Source organism: Danio rerio, chromosome 19, assembly GCF_052040795.2.
Source record: "Danio rerio strain M-AB ecotype USA chromosome 19, GRCz13ab, whole genome shotgun sequence".
Taxonomy (NCBI): Eukaryota; Metazoa; Chordata; class Actinopteri; order Cypriniformes; family Danionidae; genus Danio; species Danio rerio.
This window is the reverse complement of record NC_141039.2, coordinates 42,751,487-42,765,660: the sequence shown is the minus strand read 5'-3', so window position 1 is coordinate 42,765,660 and position 14,174 is coordinate 42,751,487. Positions and strand designations below refer to the sequence as shown.

At 36.9% G+C, this 14,174-nt stretch overlaps 1 protein-coding gene across 24 annotated transcripts in view; it reads right to left on the bottom strand.

Annotated features, from left to right (window-relative positions):
* Positions 1–14,174, bottom strand: part of vps50 (VPS50 EARP/GARPII complex subunit) — a 305,358-nt gene that overhangs the window by 206,294 nt on the left and 84,890 nt on the right. For all 24 annotated transcript variants that reach the window (XR_015515668.2, XR_015515667.2, XR_015515669.2 and 21 more), the window contains 1 exon segment: positions 7,146–7,286. Coding sequence is in view for 4 of the 24 variants with exons in the window: in NM_001365104.2 (NP_001352033.1) it covers positions 7,146–7,286 (141 nt within the window). In the remaining 20 variants the exon portion in view is untranslated.

Genomic DNA, 14,174 nt, shown 5'->3' with positions numbered 1-14,174 from the left:
GTTGCACTCTGTTGCACTTTGTTGAACAAATAACCAAAGGACTAGAGTCTCATGACCTTAATGCCTAGTTCAAACTGCGTGATTTTAGCCCCGATTTTGGCTCGCCGACAGGTTTTGAGAAATCATCGACAAATGCCTGAAATCACAGGGAAATCACTGCTCGTGCAATCACACAGTATGAACTTTCAAAGATGCGATCTGAGAGAATCGCTGATGAGTCGCCGATGCCTGTGAGATATTTGGCATGCTAAATATCTGGAGCTGTCGGCGATTCAAATCATGCCGTGTGAATTGAGTTTTGACTGAAAATAACATCAGCCAATGAGAGAGCAGCTTTCACTTGTGTGTGCGTGTGTGTGTACCTGCTGCAGGCCAGCGGGAGGCTGGGGGAGAAGTTAAAAGCGCTCTTTTTCGGTTTATTTGGACCCACGAAATGGAGGAAAAACTAGTGGGGGTTTGACAGGACTCAGGAGCAACTGGGTCTTTTTGACGTTTCATACAGGAAGAAATTAGCCTAGTTTATTATCAACGTTGAGGAGAAATGGCTAATTCCCTTTAAACCCAGGTGACCAAACATGTACATGTTCTACCCCATTAAAGGCTTCTTTCTCATTATGTAGTTAACAACAAAAGATATACTACGTGTTTTTGGCTGTGAGACGTAGTTTGGACGAAGTTGTCCGCAATTCTTCCTATAGTAAAGTCATGCAATGTGAAAGTCCCTGTCGTCGATCCATCTTGCAAAGTAAACAAAGCAGTGACGAAACGCTGGCCCAGATAGTCATGCAGTGTGAAAACATCTGTGACACGACTACTTTGAATATCATGCAGTCTGAACTCGGCATAAGGTTACCTTTACACTTTTCTCCACATTTCAGGAGGTAAAATATGGACTCTTTGATAAACTCAAGTATGACCAAATGATTAGAGGAGGATCTTATGACCTTAAGGTTAACTTTATACTTTCCTACAAATTTCAAGAGGTAGAATATTGACTTTAGGTAAGACTACAAACCTCAAATTTGGGCTTTGCAATCAGAAATAACGTTTACCTAATTGAGAGATAAGAGAGTGGACCTGATCAACTCACTCTTCTCTCTTACCTAATAGGCCGACTTTTGGCCAGCAAACTAATTTTGACTAAAAAAAGGTGAGAGTTTCTTGATGAAACATTGAAAACATCGCCAGCCAATCTCAGACACAGATATTTTCTCTTTTTTTGACCATTCTCTGTATACCCTAAAGATGGTTGTGTGTGAAAATCCCAGTATATCAGCAGTTTCTGAAATACTCAGACCAGCCCGTCTGGCACCAACAACCATGCCACATTCAAAGTCACTTAAATCACCTTTCTTCTCTATTCTGATGCTCCGTTTGAACTGCAGCAGATCGTCTTCATCATGTCTACATGCCTAAATACATTAAGTTGCTGCCATGTGATTGGCTGATTAGAAATTTGCGTTAACGAGCAGTTGGACAGGTGTACCTAATAAAGTGGCCGTAGAGAGTACTTAATCACATTGCTTGGGGTTTTCTTACATATTCATTAAGTGTCTTTTATTCATTTAATCATTATTACTCATTCTTATTTTGGATAAATTTGTTGGTTTTTGTTATCCCAAAACTTACTCTGCAACCTGGGGCCTGTTTCAGAAAGGAGGTTAAATGAAAACTCAGAGTATTTTAACCCTGAAATGAGAGAAACTCTGGGTTTTCCGTTTCAAAATGGAAGGTTTGTTAAACTCGAGAAAGCAGGGTAAGTCAAGCCTGTTTCTGAAAGAGAGGTAACTTTAACTCAGAGTCAGTTACTGTGGTAACTTACTCTGTGAATCTAACCTGGTCAGAAGCAGGTTTTATTCTCTAAACTCAGAGTTTCTGTCTGTCTCCTCCCCTTTTTTAAAGATGAAGCGGTATTTCTCGCCTTAGCCTTACGTTTCCACCCACCTATTTTAATGCTCATTTTGGATACGTGCATAAAAACGATTGATAGAAACGTCATGATGCACATAACTTTTTAAAATATGCATAAAAAACGCGCATAACTGAGTAGGATAAACTTTTATTCGATAGAAAATGTGCGCATAAACTACGATGGAAACACTTTTACTGAACAAATTACAGTATGTACATTAAAAAAAAGATCATGATCATATGATTATGAAAATGTGTGTAAATGGACAAACCAGCAGGCTGGGCACACTGTAACATGTCTTAAATATTGTTTTAGTCATTCTAAAATGCCTTAACTGTTTCAGTATTAGTGTATATTATTAATTACCTCCGAACGTCTGGTGCGTGTCAAGAGTCTCCGCGTCTCATGGCTTCAGACGCCCCCATGTGTTCATTGTGTTCGAGGCGCAAGTACATTAATTAGGCTAAATAAAGAATTAATTGACGCAGCTTCTTCTACCACAGTAAATTCTGTTTTTACTGTTGATATTTGGTGCCAGTCTAATCAGAAAGTGACGATTTTTTTCTCTTTGACTCGTTGGATGGAATTTTATTCGCATCTTTTATGCAATATTCCAGTTTTGCACATAAATTTATGTAATATATTTGGATGGAAACATAGCTATTGCCTACATTTTAGTCACACACAGAAGAACTGTACTAGAATGGCTTATGCTTTTTTAATAAATAATTAAATTGAATTCACCTTCGATATGCACTGTAACTAGATTAATGGGATTATTATTCTTTCTAAAAAATATTTTTAGTACTGCTTACCTTCTAAATGTTATATTAACCTCTATCACTTGATCAATAAAAAAGGCAGACACACAAGTGCACTGTTAAATCATTTAAAACTAATACATGTATAAAAGAAAGTTTAGAAAAAAATATATAAACGTCACAAATTACATTACTTATTTTATTATACTTAAATATTTAAATACTTAAAAAGTTAAATTAGGTATTAACTTGAGCAGCTGTTTTCCCACGCTAACTGTCTCTTCTTCACTAATGGTTGCTTCTTTTCAAATATATACCCTCATATTTGCTATAACTTTGCATGAGAACATCAAGTTCAGCCGGAGAAAGAAATGGTGATCTCTTTTATAAGATATTGCCATAGTCACTCGTAATGTCTGCGCTCCATTGATAATGCCTTTTTAAAGTCACGGTGTGCGCGCCTAACTCTGAGTTGGTCTACTCGAAGTTGATTGACCCAGCTCAGATCAGCTGTTCTGAAACCGAAAACTCTGAGTTTTTAATCTCTCGGTAAATCAACTCAGAGTTCAAGTTTAAACTCTGAGTTGTTTGAACCTCCTTACTGAAACAGGCCCCTGGTGTTTATCTAATTTATTGTGTCACAGTGGTGGGCTGTTCCACAAAACATGTACGATAAAACAATTGCTTCACATTACAAAGGGGCAAAAAACAAAGCTTCCATCCCAAATCATTCCCTTATCTGCCTTAAATGCTGAGGGAATTGAGCTCTCTGCAAACATGCGTTGACAGGACCATCTGAACTTGAACATAAGGGCTCTGCTTTTCCTCAGCTCAGCAGATAACAACAATATTCCCTTCTGACACTCGAATATAGTACAGCCAGGTGCAGATAAGCCTACGCCAACTATCTGAGCTCTGTGCCAACAGTGGGTCGCTGAAAGGCTCCACGCACTTCAACTGCAGAAGCGGAGAACAATACACATAGCAATTATAGAATTATATGTAAGTGGAGCCTGCGCTACTACTACAAAGCGGATGGGGATAAAACAAGGTAAAATGGGGTAAAAATGCAGTTCGGAGGTCTGAAATATAAACAGAAGAAGGTACTCGGTATGATTTATTGCTAAAGAAATTATAGGGGTTTTACTCAAGCGGCAATCTCTCGCTCTCCATCGTGAAGCTAACATGGAAATAACTGAAATTGCAATTCATCGAAATTCCGCTAGGCCTGTCTCCAAAATAGAGCACATTTCTATTGAGCCCAATGTTAAAATGGCCAACGCAGAAAAAAAGATGTTTACAGCCTGGTACAAAAAACTATTTTGGGGTAAATAGCTAATATTACCATTCATGACAACTAAGAGGGGGTGATTTTTTTTAGATCTCATCTGTTTCATTTTTATTAAGTTATATTAAGTCTGCATAATTAATGGCGATGCCAAGATAAAATAGGTGACTTATTTCATGTATTATGCCAATGTCCAGAAGTCCAACATTTTTGGAGAGAGGTCCATGAATACCTTGTAAAGATATTGCAGACCAAGTATGACCTTTGCCCAAGCTTATATATACTTGGTGACCCATGTCCCTTAAGCCACATGAATAAAACTGAATCACAGTGGATACAGGGTTGTATCATGCTAGGCAGACGGGTGATTGTTAAAAACTGGAAATCCTCTAGTAGACCTCCAATCTTCGAGTGGATCTCAGAGTTAGGACGAGTTGCAGCCTCTGAAAAACTCTCCTATAGTTTACATGGAAGAATTTAAATTTATTTTAATAAATGGGGAAAATTTCTAAATTTCTGCAACCAACAATGTTAGTAAACACGTAACAAGACAAAATAAAAATTAAGGTTAAGATATTAGCAACCCTCCCTTTCCTTTTTTTTCTCTTCTTCCTTGGTTTACTTTTGCAACTGATATGGTGTTATTTATTTATTGTATTTATTTATGCTGGATATTGGATATTCATCTGCATTATTTGAAAAAGGAAAAAATCTATAAAAAGTTCAAATAGTAAAAAAAAAAAAAAAAAAAAAAGTCTGCATAATTAAGGGTGTGGCCACTTGAGTGACAGCTAGATCTCACTGGTTGCCATTACATCACCTCAGCTGATTCCGGCTGATTAGCTGCTGAACTCGGCATATTTGCTTGTTAGGTGTGATGTCACGCGAAGCGGCTTCTGGGTCCATGCACTCTATCAAAACTAAATAAGGAGACTCATCAAATGGTAAAAATAAACATTTACAAAGCAATGTATTACTTTTGAAAATCACAATTGCAATATATATATATATATATATATATATATATATATATATATATATATATATATATATATATATATATATATATATCCCCCACAGTCCAAAGACATGCGTTACAGGTGAATTGGGTAGGCTAAATTGTCCGTAGTGAATGAGTGTGTGAATGTGTGTGTGGATGTTTCCCAGAGACGGGTAGCGGCTGGAAGGGCATCCGCTGCGTAAAAACTTGCTGGATAAGTTGGCAGTTCATTCCGCTGTGGCGACCCCGGATTAATAAAGGGACTAAGCCGAAAAGGAAATGAATGAAACGAAACGTATATTTTCTCCATTAAAATGAGCGGCAGGTTGGACCCGGAACAGTATTCCATACGTCACGACTTAACAAGCAGATATATTGTATTTTTGTTTTGTTTTATGTGGTTTTACACAGTCAGATGCCTTCTTTTGAAATTATTTCTTACGTCTATTAGATATATAATGGCATGCTGTGTGCACTTAATTGTGGTCACAAACCATTCAAGTGGCCTCCATTTTCCAGGTGAGTGAAATTCTAATATACTTTTTGCCATTTACCGTCGGTATGCAGAGGATTGATCTGCTCTCAGCCTGCAGTTGGGAAAAGACCGCTGTACCAGGACTAGGCCGCCTGCTAGTGCTCTGAGGTGGGGAGGGGTCGATGGTATCACCCGCAGTTTGTTGAGAAGAGTAGAGACCGTACAGTATGGACACATGAGAGTCTATAAAAATACCCAGTAGCACCCCAAAAAGTCGCTAGATTTATCGCTAGTGGCTTTTTTGAAAATCTGTCGCTAAGGGAGTCTGAAAAGTTGCTAAATATAGCAACAAAGACGTTAATATGGCGACACTGCGCGGGCTCTGGTGCAGATGAAAAGTTTTAAAAAGTGTTTTAATAAATAGATAGACAGACAGAGATAGACTGATCAGTACAAAAGCTGCCGATCCGCTGACAAGAAAAGCAAAAGCCTTTGCACTGTTTCTGCTCTTCATACGTGCTGCGCATACGCTGCCCACACTTTTCTCATGCTTTGCTCGTGCTTGGGGTGTGAAACAAGCATAAGAGCTGTCACAGAATTATTGCCACAGCACAAGGAAATACAACAACCAGCACATAAAAAAGCACCGCAGGTGGCTATATGAGGAGAGTCTTGCTAAAAAGTCAACTAAAGGTACTGCCAGTGACACTCAGTCTAGTAGCAAGCAACAGCTAAGTACAGTCTCAGAGTTGTTTGCTAATATAAGTTAGTATCTTTTCAGTTACTTTTTTTAACTTACACACACTGCATTTTAAGGGTAAGAAGCTAAAGCTACAAAATTAAACCGCAAATCAAATCGATCGCAATATCTGGCAAAAAAATTAGACAACAATTAGATATTTTCCCCAAAAAGCACAGCCCTATTTCAAAGCACTTCACAAGACCTTTAATATTATTTACCAATTCGGTCACACTTTACAATAAGGTTCATTAGTTAATGTTAATTAATGCATTTGCTAACATGAAAAAACAATGAACAATATATTTACTAAATTATTTATTCATGTTCGTTAACGTTAGTTAATGAAAATACAGTTGTTCATTGTTAGTTCATGTTAACTCCTGGTGCATTAACTAATGTTAACAAGCATGGAGTTAAATGTTAATAATGCATTAGTAAATGTTCAATTATCAGTAATAAATGCTGTACAAGTGTTTGTAATGTTTGTAAATGCATTAACTAATGAACCTTATTGTAAAGTGTTAACACCAATTTTAAAATCTCCAACAATAATCCGGTAATAAAATCACCCATAATGGACGACTGCAGTTTCATTGGTGATCCACGGGTTCAATACTTCCATACAAATGCAAATGAGGATTTTTAGCATCCAGGCTGAAGACACAGAGAGTCTCTACAAGGTGCTTGGCAGAGACTCCAATTTTTTTCCTGTTAACTCGAATTAATTGCTTCATGAATGAGTTCGTCTGCACAACACGTATCCCTCTCACCGCGGTTCGACAAATACACGCCATTTCCAAAGGCAGGAGTCTAACCTATTTTACGCATGTCTAGAGCACAATGAGAATGAAAACCAGCAATGATTTCACGCTCGAGCGATGAATGTGGCTTATATTGACTTCTAGAAGTGTGTTTTTTTTCTTTTTTGGACATCCTTTGACACTGTATGAATGGAGAGCGGTCATACCGTGCAAAGGTCTTTGTACTGCATCTTCTGGAACTTGGTGTCTGCATTGCCGGCGCAGAGTTCCACGTATCCCAGCACCACCTGGAAGACGGTGTTGTGGATGGCCTGGGTGAAGTGCATGTGCAGCTGATCCATCGCCGTCTGTGGAGACAGAGGAAAAAGGGGAATCAGACTGCATGTTATAAAGAAATATGCATATAAAATCCTTGCACTCCTTCATTGAATTGGCAAAATCAATATACAGTTGAAGTCAGAATTATTAGCCCAACTTGTATATCTTTCAACCCCGGCTCATTGTGGAAACGTAGCCCCGCGGACGTTTCTGCGGACCGCGATTTACGTCCCGGGAGGTACGTATTCGAGCGGTTTTTGTTTTCGCTGATCTGCGAGAGGCCGCTGTGCACGCTTTTTCGCGTCTCGGGCACCTCTCGGGAGTGCGCACCGTTCGCACCCGCGCCGTTCTCGCTCGAAAAGCCGCCGGATCGGCCGACTCAGCCGCCCTCTTCTTTCTCCTCCTCCTCCTCCTTCCCTAAACCCGAGCAACGGTTCGCAAAAGCCGTCCAGAGAAAAAAAAAAAAAGCAAAAGCCCTCGTCTTAGATTTCAATTGCGTTTTCGGATCCCGCCACGTTCTCGCCCTTATTTTCCGGATTTCGGACTTGATCCTGGTCGTCGTCCCCGCGGCTGGCTCCTCCTCCTCCGGGGCCTCCTCTTCGCTGACGCAACGTTGTGAGCTAAGCGGACAAACTGGTTGCATCGGGAAAGCCCTCCACTCGGAGGCGAGCCTTTGGCCGGCGAGCGCGAAGAGGAGAGGCGGAGCGGCGCCACACCGCCCCGCAGCATTCGCTCGAAAAAAACTAAACGCGGCCTTACGTTCCTCCGGTCACGTAAATCGCGGTCTCCAGAAATGTCCGCGGGGCTACGTTTCCAGAATGAGCTTGGGTTGATATCTTTCCTCAATTTTGTTTAAAGTCTACCTCAGAATTTAAAAAAAAAGCTCTATGATGGGCGTGGAGCACTGCGAGCAGAGGGAGGAGTGGGTGTAGCCAGCTGAGCAGGAGAAAAAAAGAGGCGAGTGAACAACTGTTAGTCGGCTCACAAAATAAGACACAAACAGTGATTGTAAGGTTTACAAGGGTAAAATGCAATTAAATAAACAGTAATTAATTTAATTCCCTGCTACACGGTAATCCTAATTGCATATACTGTACACATAAGCACAATTTGTTATATCATTATAAAGATAATCATGCTTATATAAACACTATAAATGAGGGTCTGACTGCAGACACAGTGGATAGCAGTGCAGCAGGTCTCTTTCCATGTCTATTTCAACCATTAGCCTTGCCAGTAATCAGGAGATTTTAAACATAGGCGAATATAGCAGCACAGATAGGTGATGTGTCTGAATGGTAACAAACTCAACTGATAAAAGACAAAGTTTGCCATTCTCCAATTCTCATACAGTTCTCCCGACAAAATTGCTTGCTGCAAACCAACAGCTTTGCTGTATCGGCCTTGACAGCATAGCAGGGAATAACAAGGAACAAACATGCGAAAGCCTTGCCTTTGGAAAACATGTGCTCTCATGAATAATTAAGTAGGGAGAGTCTTCTCATATGATAGGAAAACTCAGCTATGAAAAATAATGCAAAACCGACGCATCATCACTACACTAGCAGATTCGTGCTACAGTAGGTGAGTTCAATGTGACCATTACCGCCGCACGATCTACCGCCGCCGCTTTAAAGGAAAAAGAACATGTTTTTTAGGTATGACCGCAGTTTGCAACTATGCCGCCAGGTGGCACAAAGGGACGGGATGCCAACGGACAGAAATAGACTATATATTAGCTGTAAATACTCTGCTACTTGTAAATAAAGAGAAACAATGAAACAAGGCATTATAAGTCCATTAATCATTAAAAAGATGACTAGGCTACATTATTTAAAGGAATGTGAAGTGCTTAAGTCCGCTATATGCTTTAGACCCAAAAAACTAGTTGCTATGAGATTGTGTTGGTTTGTTTAATAAAATAATAATAATTTAGCCTAAATAAAATTAACATTAACTGAAAGAAGGATATTTCTGGTCAGTTTGAGTTATCCAGTTTTCCCTCACAATTAAAGCTTACCGGTGCTAACGTCATCTTACTTGATGCTCAACAACCACAAATCTGTTAAAGTCTCTAAAAAGTACTCCAGGGTGTCTGGAACCTTTAATGGAAAATATTTTTCCAACACATTTCTAAACATAATAGATTTAATAACTAATTTATAATCACTGTCTTTGTCATGTTGATAGTACATAATATTTTACTACATATTTTTGAAGATACTAGTATTCAGCTTAAAGTGCAATTTGAAGGCTTAACTAGGTTAATTAGATTAACTTGGTACGGCAGTAGTTTGTTCTGTAGACAGTTGAAAAAAATATTGGGGTTGATAATAATACCCTAAGAGTTTTTTTAAATATTTTTTTTATTAAAAATGCTTTTATTCAAGCCAAAATAAAACAAATAAGACTCTCCAGAAGAAAAAAATTATACTGTAGCAAATTTCTCAATTTCTCTGTTAATAGTTTTGACTTTTTTTTAAATGAACATTTGTGAGAAAAAAAAGCAAGGATAGATCATTTAAGAATTTATATTCTGTCATCACTTACAAATATAATGATCCTTTTTTTATCTTGTTTTCAATAAAATGTTTATTAAAGGTTTTTACAAGATCATTTAACTTTACATGTAAATACACAATGCATAAGTACTGACTTTCAAATCTTAGCTTAGTAAAGTTTTAGTAGAATACTTTTTTTCCAGCATTTTAATGTTACAAACAATCCATTTCAAATCAACACTTTGTGAACTTTCTACTCATTTAAAAAAAAAAAAATGCACAAAAATTCTTTTAGTGATATGTGTGTTTCTTTCTTCTGTTGGACACAAAATAAGATATTTTGAAAGCTGTGGATAGGTGGTGAATGATGAAATAAATAAATAAAATCTATGGAAGTCAATGGGTGCCAGCAGCTATAGCATTCTTCCAAACATCTTCTTTTGAGTTCAACAGATAGAAACTCATAGAGGTTTAAAACCACATGAGGGAGAGTAAATGATGAGATCATTTTCATATTTAGAGCATGACTTTAAGAAAACACAACCATTTCAGCTGTCATAATACGAAATGTTCTATAAGCATATCAGCATATTCAAGTGACTTATGAAGGATCATGTGATGCTAAAGACAGAAAATTTTAAATTCAGTTTTAAATTACAGGAATAATCACATTTTAAACGTTACAATGTTTTTTAAATGATTTAAACATTTAAAATGTTAAAACGTTTTTAAAAAATTTTTAATAATCCTCCATATGACTTTTTTGTAGGGGTTTTCACCTTTATTATCTTATCTTTTACAGACAGGAAAGTGTGGGGAGCAGAGACAGGGGAAGGATCGGCAAAGGACCTCGAGCCGGGAATCAAACTCGGGTCGCCGTGAGCACCTTGGTGCTATGTGTCGACGCACTAACCACTAGGCGACTGGCGCCGACATCCTCCAAATGAATTTTTCGCTCTTAAATAAAATAAGTAAATGCAGCATTAATGATAATTACAGACATATAAACTAAAATAAAACAAAGTACAGACTAAAAGAAAAATAAAATGCAAAATAACATTTAAAAAAAGAAATAAATATAATATATACTCTGGGGAAAAAACATAAAAATGCTCTTTGTTCCATGGATGTTCTGATATATTTTACTGGAAAACTATAAGCTTATTATTTTAGAAAATCTTGCCGAAGGAGGTCTGTTTGAAGGTAAAACTTCTGGATAACACTGGTCCCAGCTCACACTCTCAGAGGAGATGAATCATAACTGAACTACATGCCGAAGCTAAATGTGCTCCCAAAGGGGAAAAAGGAACAGCTTTGCAACAACTTAATTATTCTTCTGCCCTCTCTCGCTTTCACTGCTTTCCTTCAGCCATGAGCGAATCCATCTTTCAGCTTTGGTCAAACTCATTCAGGACGTCTATCAGGATATTTGCGTCGTCCAGCGGGTCAGTGTGTTCAAACACAGACAGGTGAGAATTCCAATATTCATTCATTCATTCATTTTCCTTTGGGCCTAGTCTCTATTTCAGAGTTCGCCACAGTGGAATGAACCGCCAACTATTCCAGCATAGTTGGCGGAAACACCCATACACACTGATGCACACACACTCATACACTACAGCCAATTTAGTTCATCCAGTTGACCTACTGTATAGCACATGTCACTGTTGGGGAAACCGGAGCACCCGGAGGAAACTCACGCCAACACAAGGAGAACATGCAAACTCCACATAGAAATACCAACTGGCCCAGCCGGGACTCGAACCAGAAACCTTCTTGCTATGAGGCGACTGCCACTAAGCCACTGTGCCACCCACATTCCAATATATCTAAAGGAAAATTAAATAGCTGACAGAAATAATCAACTAAAAAGCCAAACTAAAAGCATCAATAAGTAATAAAATATCGAAACAACACAACTGTGACGGAAATATATGAAATGTGCTGAGAAAAACGAGCAATTACATCAATTAGCCAGATAAAAAAAAAACAGGAAAAACAAAAAGAGGAGATGAAAAGATGAAGAATTAGCCGTGCTGTCATTAGGCTAATTGCAGAGTTCATGGAAAACAGGCAGAAAGAACAGCACCTCTGCAGACAGTTTGAAGGCACTGACGTAAATGCTGAAGCGAGGTTTGCATTTGATTTGGTTAAAAACTTTGAAGCGTCAGAGTCAGCAAACGTCTCGCTAAAAGCATGTTGGAACTTCAAGGTCGGATCTATGATGAAATATCCGCCAGTGACGTCTTTTAGAGTCATCAAATACGCATAGCTGTGAGAAAATGCTTGTTTGGAGGTGGGGAAATGGCAAAGTCCATTTAAGTGAGATGCTGCTAGAGTACATGTAGAAGCAGGTAGAGTGAGAAAAAAATTATTTACAAAACAGTCAAAATAGTTATCAAAGCTGAGGATATGTTGCCCTGGGAGTCAACTGAAAAACAAGATTGACTGAATTTACTATATTTATTTAAGGCAGTAGTTCTTACACTTTTTACACCTAGTACCACTTCAGAAAATATTTATCTTAGAATTATAAGGTTCTGTCTGCATATTGAATAGTTTTGAGATACTGATCTTCAAAGTTTTGGCATTTCATATAGCAAACAATATGCGTGTAACAGTTCTCTTTTACACATCAACATGCCAGAGACCCTAAATGTATGCTAAATTTAAATCATCAAAATTCTCTTATATTTGCAAATTGGGGTAAAAGAAACAGGGCAAATGCAGACAGAATCGTCTAATTCTAAAAAAAGTAATCTCCTCTTGGAATTATAAGGTCCTATCTGGCAGATTATTTATTGAAACATTACTTTTAAACAAATATAATCACAAAAATATAAATCGATATTGTAACACTAATATGTTGATGCTTAAGAAAGTAAAATGTTTGCTTTCTATAACATTTAATTAATGTTTTAGGATGAATATTTGTTCTTGTTTAAATTTAACACAAGGCTGTGCTATTTATTTTATCCAGTGCAGCTGTTAATTTTATGGAATTGTTGTCATATTTATTGAATTTTATGCTTAATATTAACTATTGATTTTGGTTTATTGAATTTTATTCTTTATATGAACTTTTGAATTATATTTATTGAATTATATGCCCCATTAATAAAATTAAGTATTTGCCCTTCAAGACTTAATATTGAATTTAAAGACTTTAAAAAAAAACATACAATGAGCAAATGAGTTTAATAAACACTGAAAAATGTTTCACTGACTATATATACACACAAAAAATCTATATATATATATATATATATATATATATATATATATATATATATATATATATATATATATATATATATATATATATATATATTTTTTTTTTTTTTATTTATTACTTTTTTTTAATAACTGTGTCTTTTTCAACAATGTAAAATGTAACATTTCATCTTGATGTCAAAAATGCTTCTAAATCATCACATTGACACACATCTTTTCAGGTTTCATCTCAATTTTGTGTAGCGCAGTATATTTAGTCAACTCTGATTTTGGGTTTGGTCTCTGTACTTTTCAACAGAGCAGCCTGGCGAAATTACACAAAGTATATATATATATGCAGCTGAAGTCAGAATAATAATAATAATTAGCACCCCTGTTTATTTTTTCCTCATTTTCTGTTCAACAGAGAGCAGCTTTTTCCAACACATTTCTAAACATAATAGTTTAATAACTCATCTCTAATAACTGATTTATTTTATTTTTGCCATGATGACAGTACATAATATTTTACTAGATATTTTTCAAGACACTTCTATACAGCTTAAAGTGACATTTAAAGGCTTAACTAGGTTAATTAGGTTAACTAGGCAGGTTAGGGTAATTAGGCAAGTTATTGTATAACGATGGTTTGTTCTGTAGACTATCAAAAAACAAATTAGCCTAAAGAGGCTAATAACATTGCCCTTTAAATGTTGTTTAAAAAATTAAAAACTCATTTTATTCTAGTCGAAATTAAAGAAATAAGACTTTCTCTAGAAGAAAAAAATATTATAGGAAATACTGTGAAAATTTACTTGCTCTGTTAAACATCATTTGGGAAATATTTTAAAAAGAGACACACACACACACACACACACACACACACACACACACACAGAATTGGAATCATGAAAAATCTTTGCAAATTCTCTGCAGAGATCTGTTTAAGTGTCATGAATCTCCTAATAATTTGTCGAGGCAGGTATGACCCTAAAACTCTTAAAGAAACTTTCTATTGGGAAACATGCAGTTGAGTTTCCATCCAGCCGATCTCCAGGTCTGGCAGGAGCACTTTTAGCTTAGCGTAGCATAGATCATTGAATTTGATTAGCTCATTAGCATCTCACTCAAAAATGCTTTGATAATTTTCCTATTTAAAGCTTGATCTTCTGTTGCTACATTGTGGTTTAAAAATAACAGAAA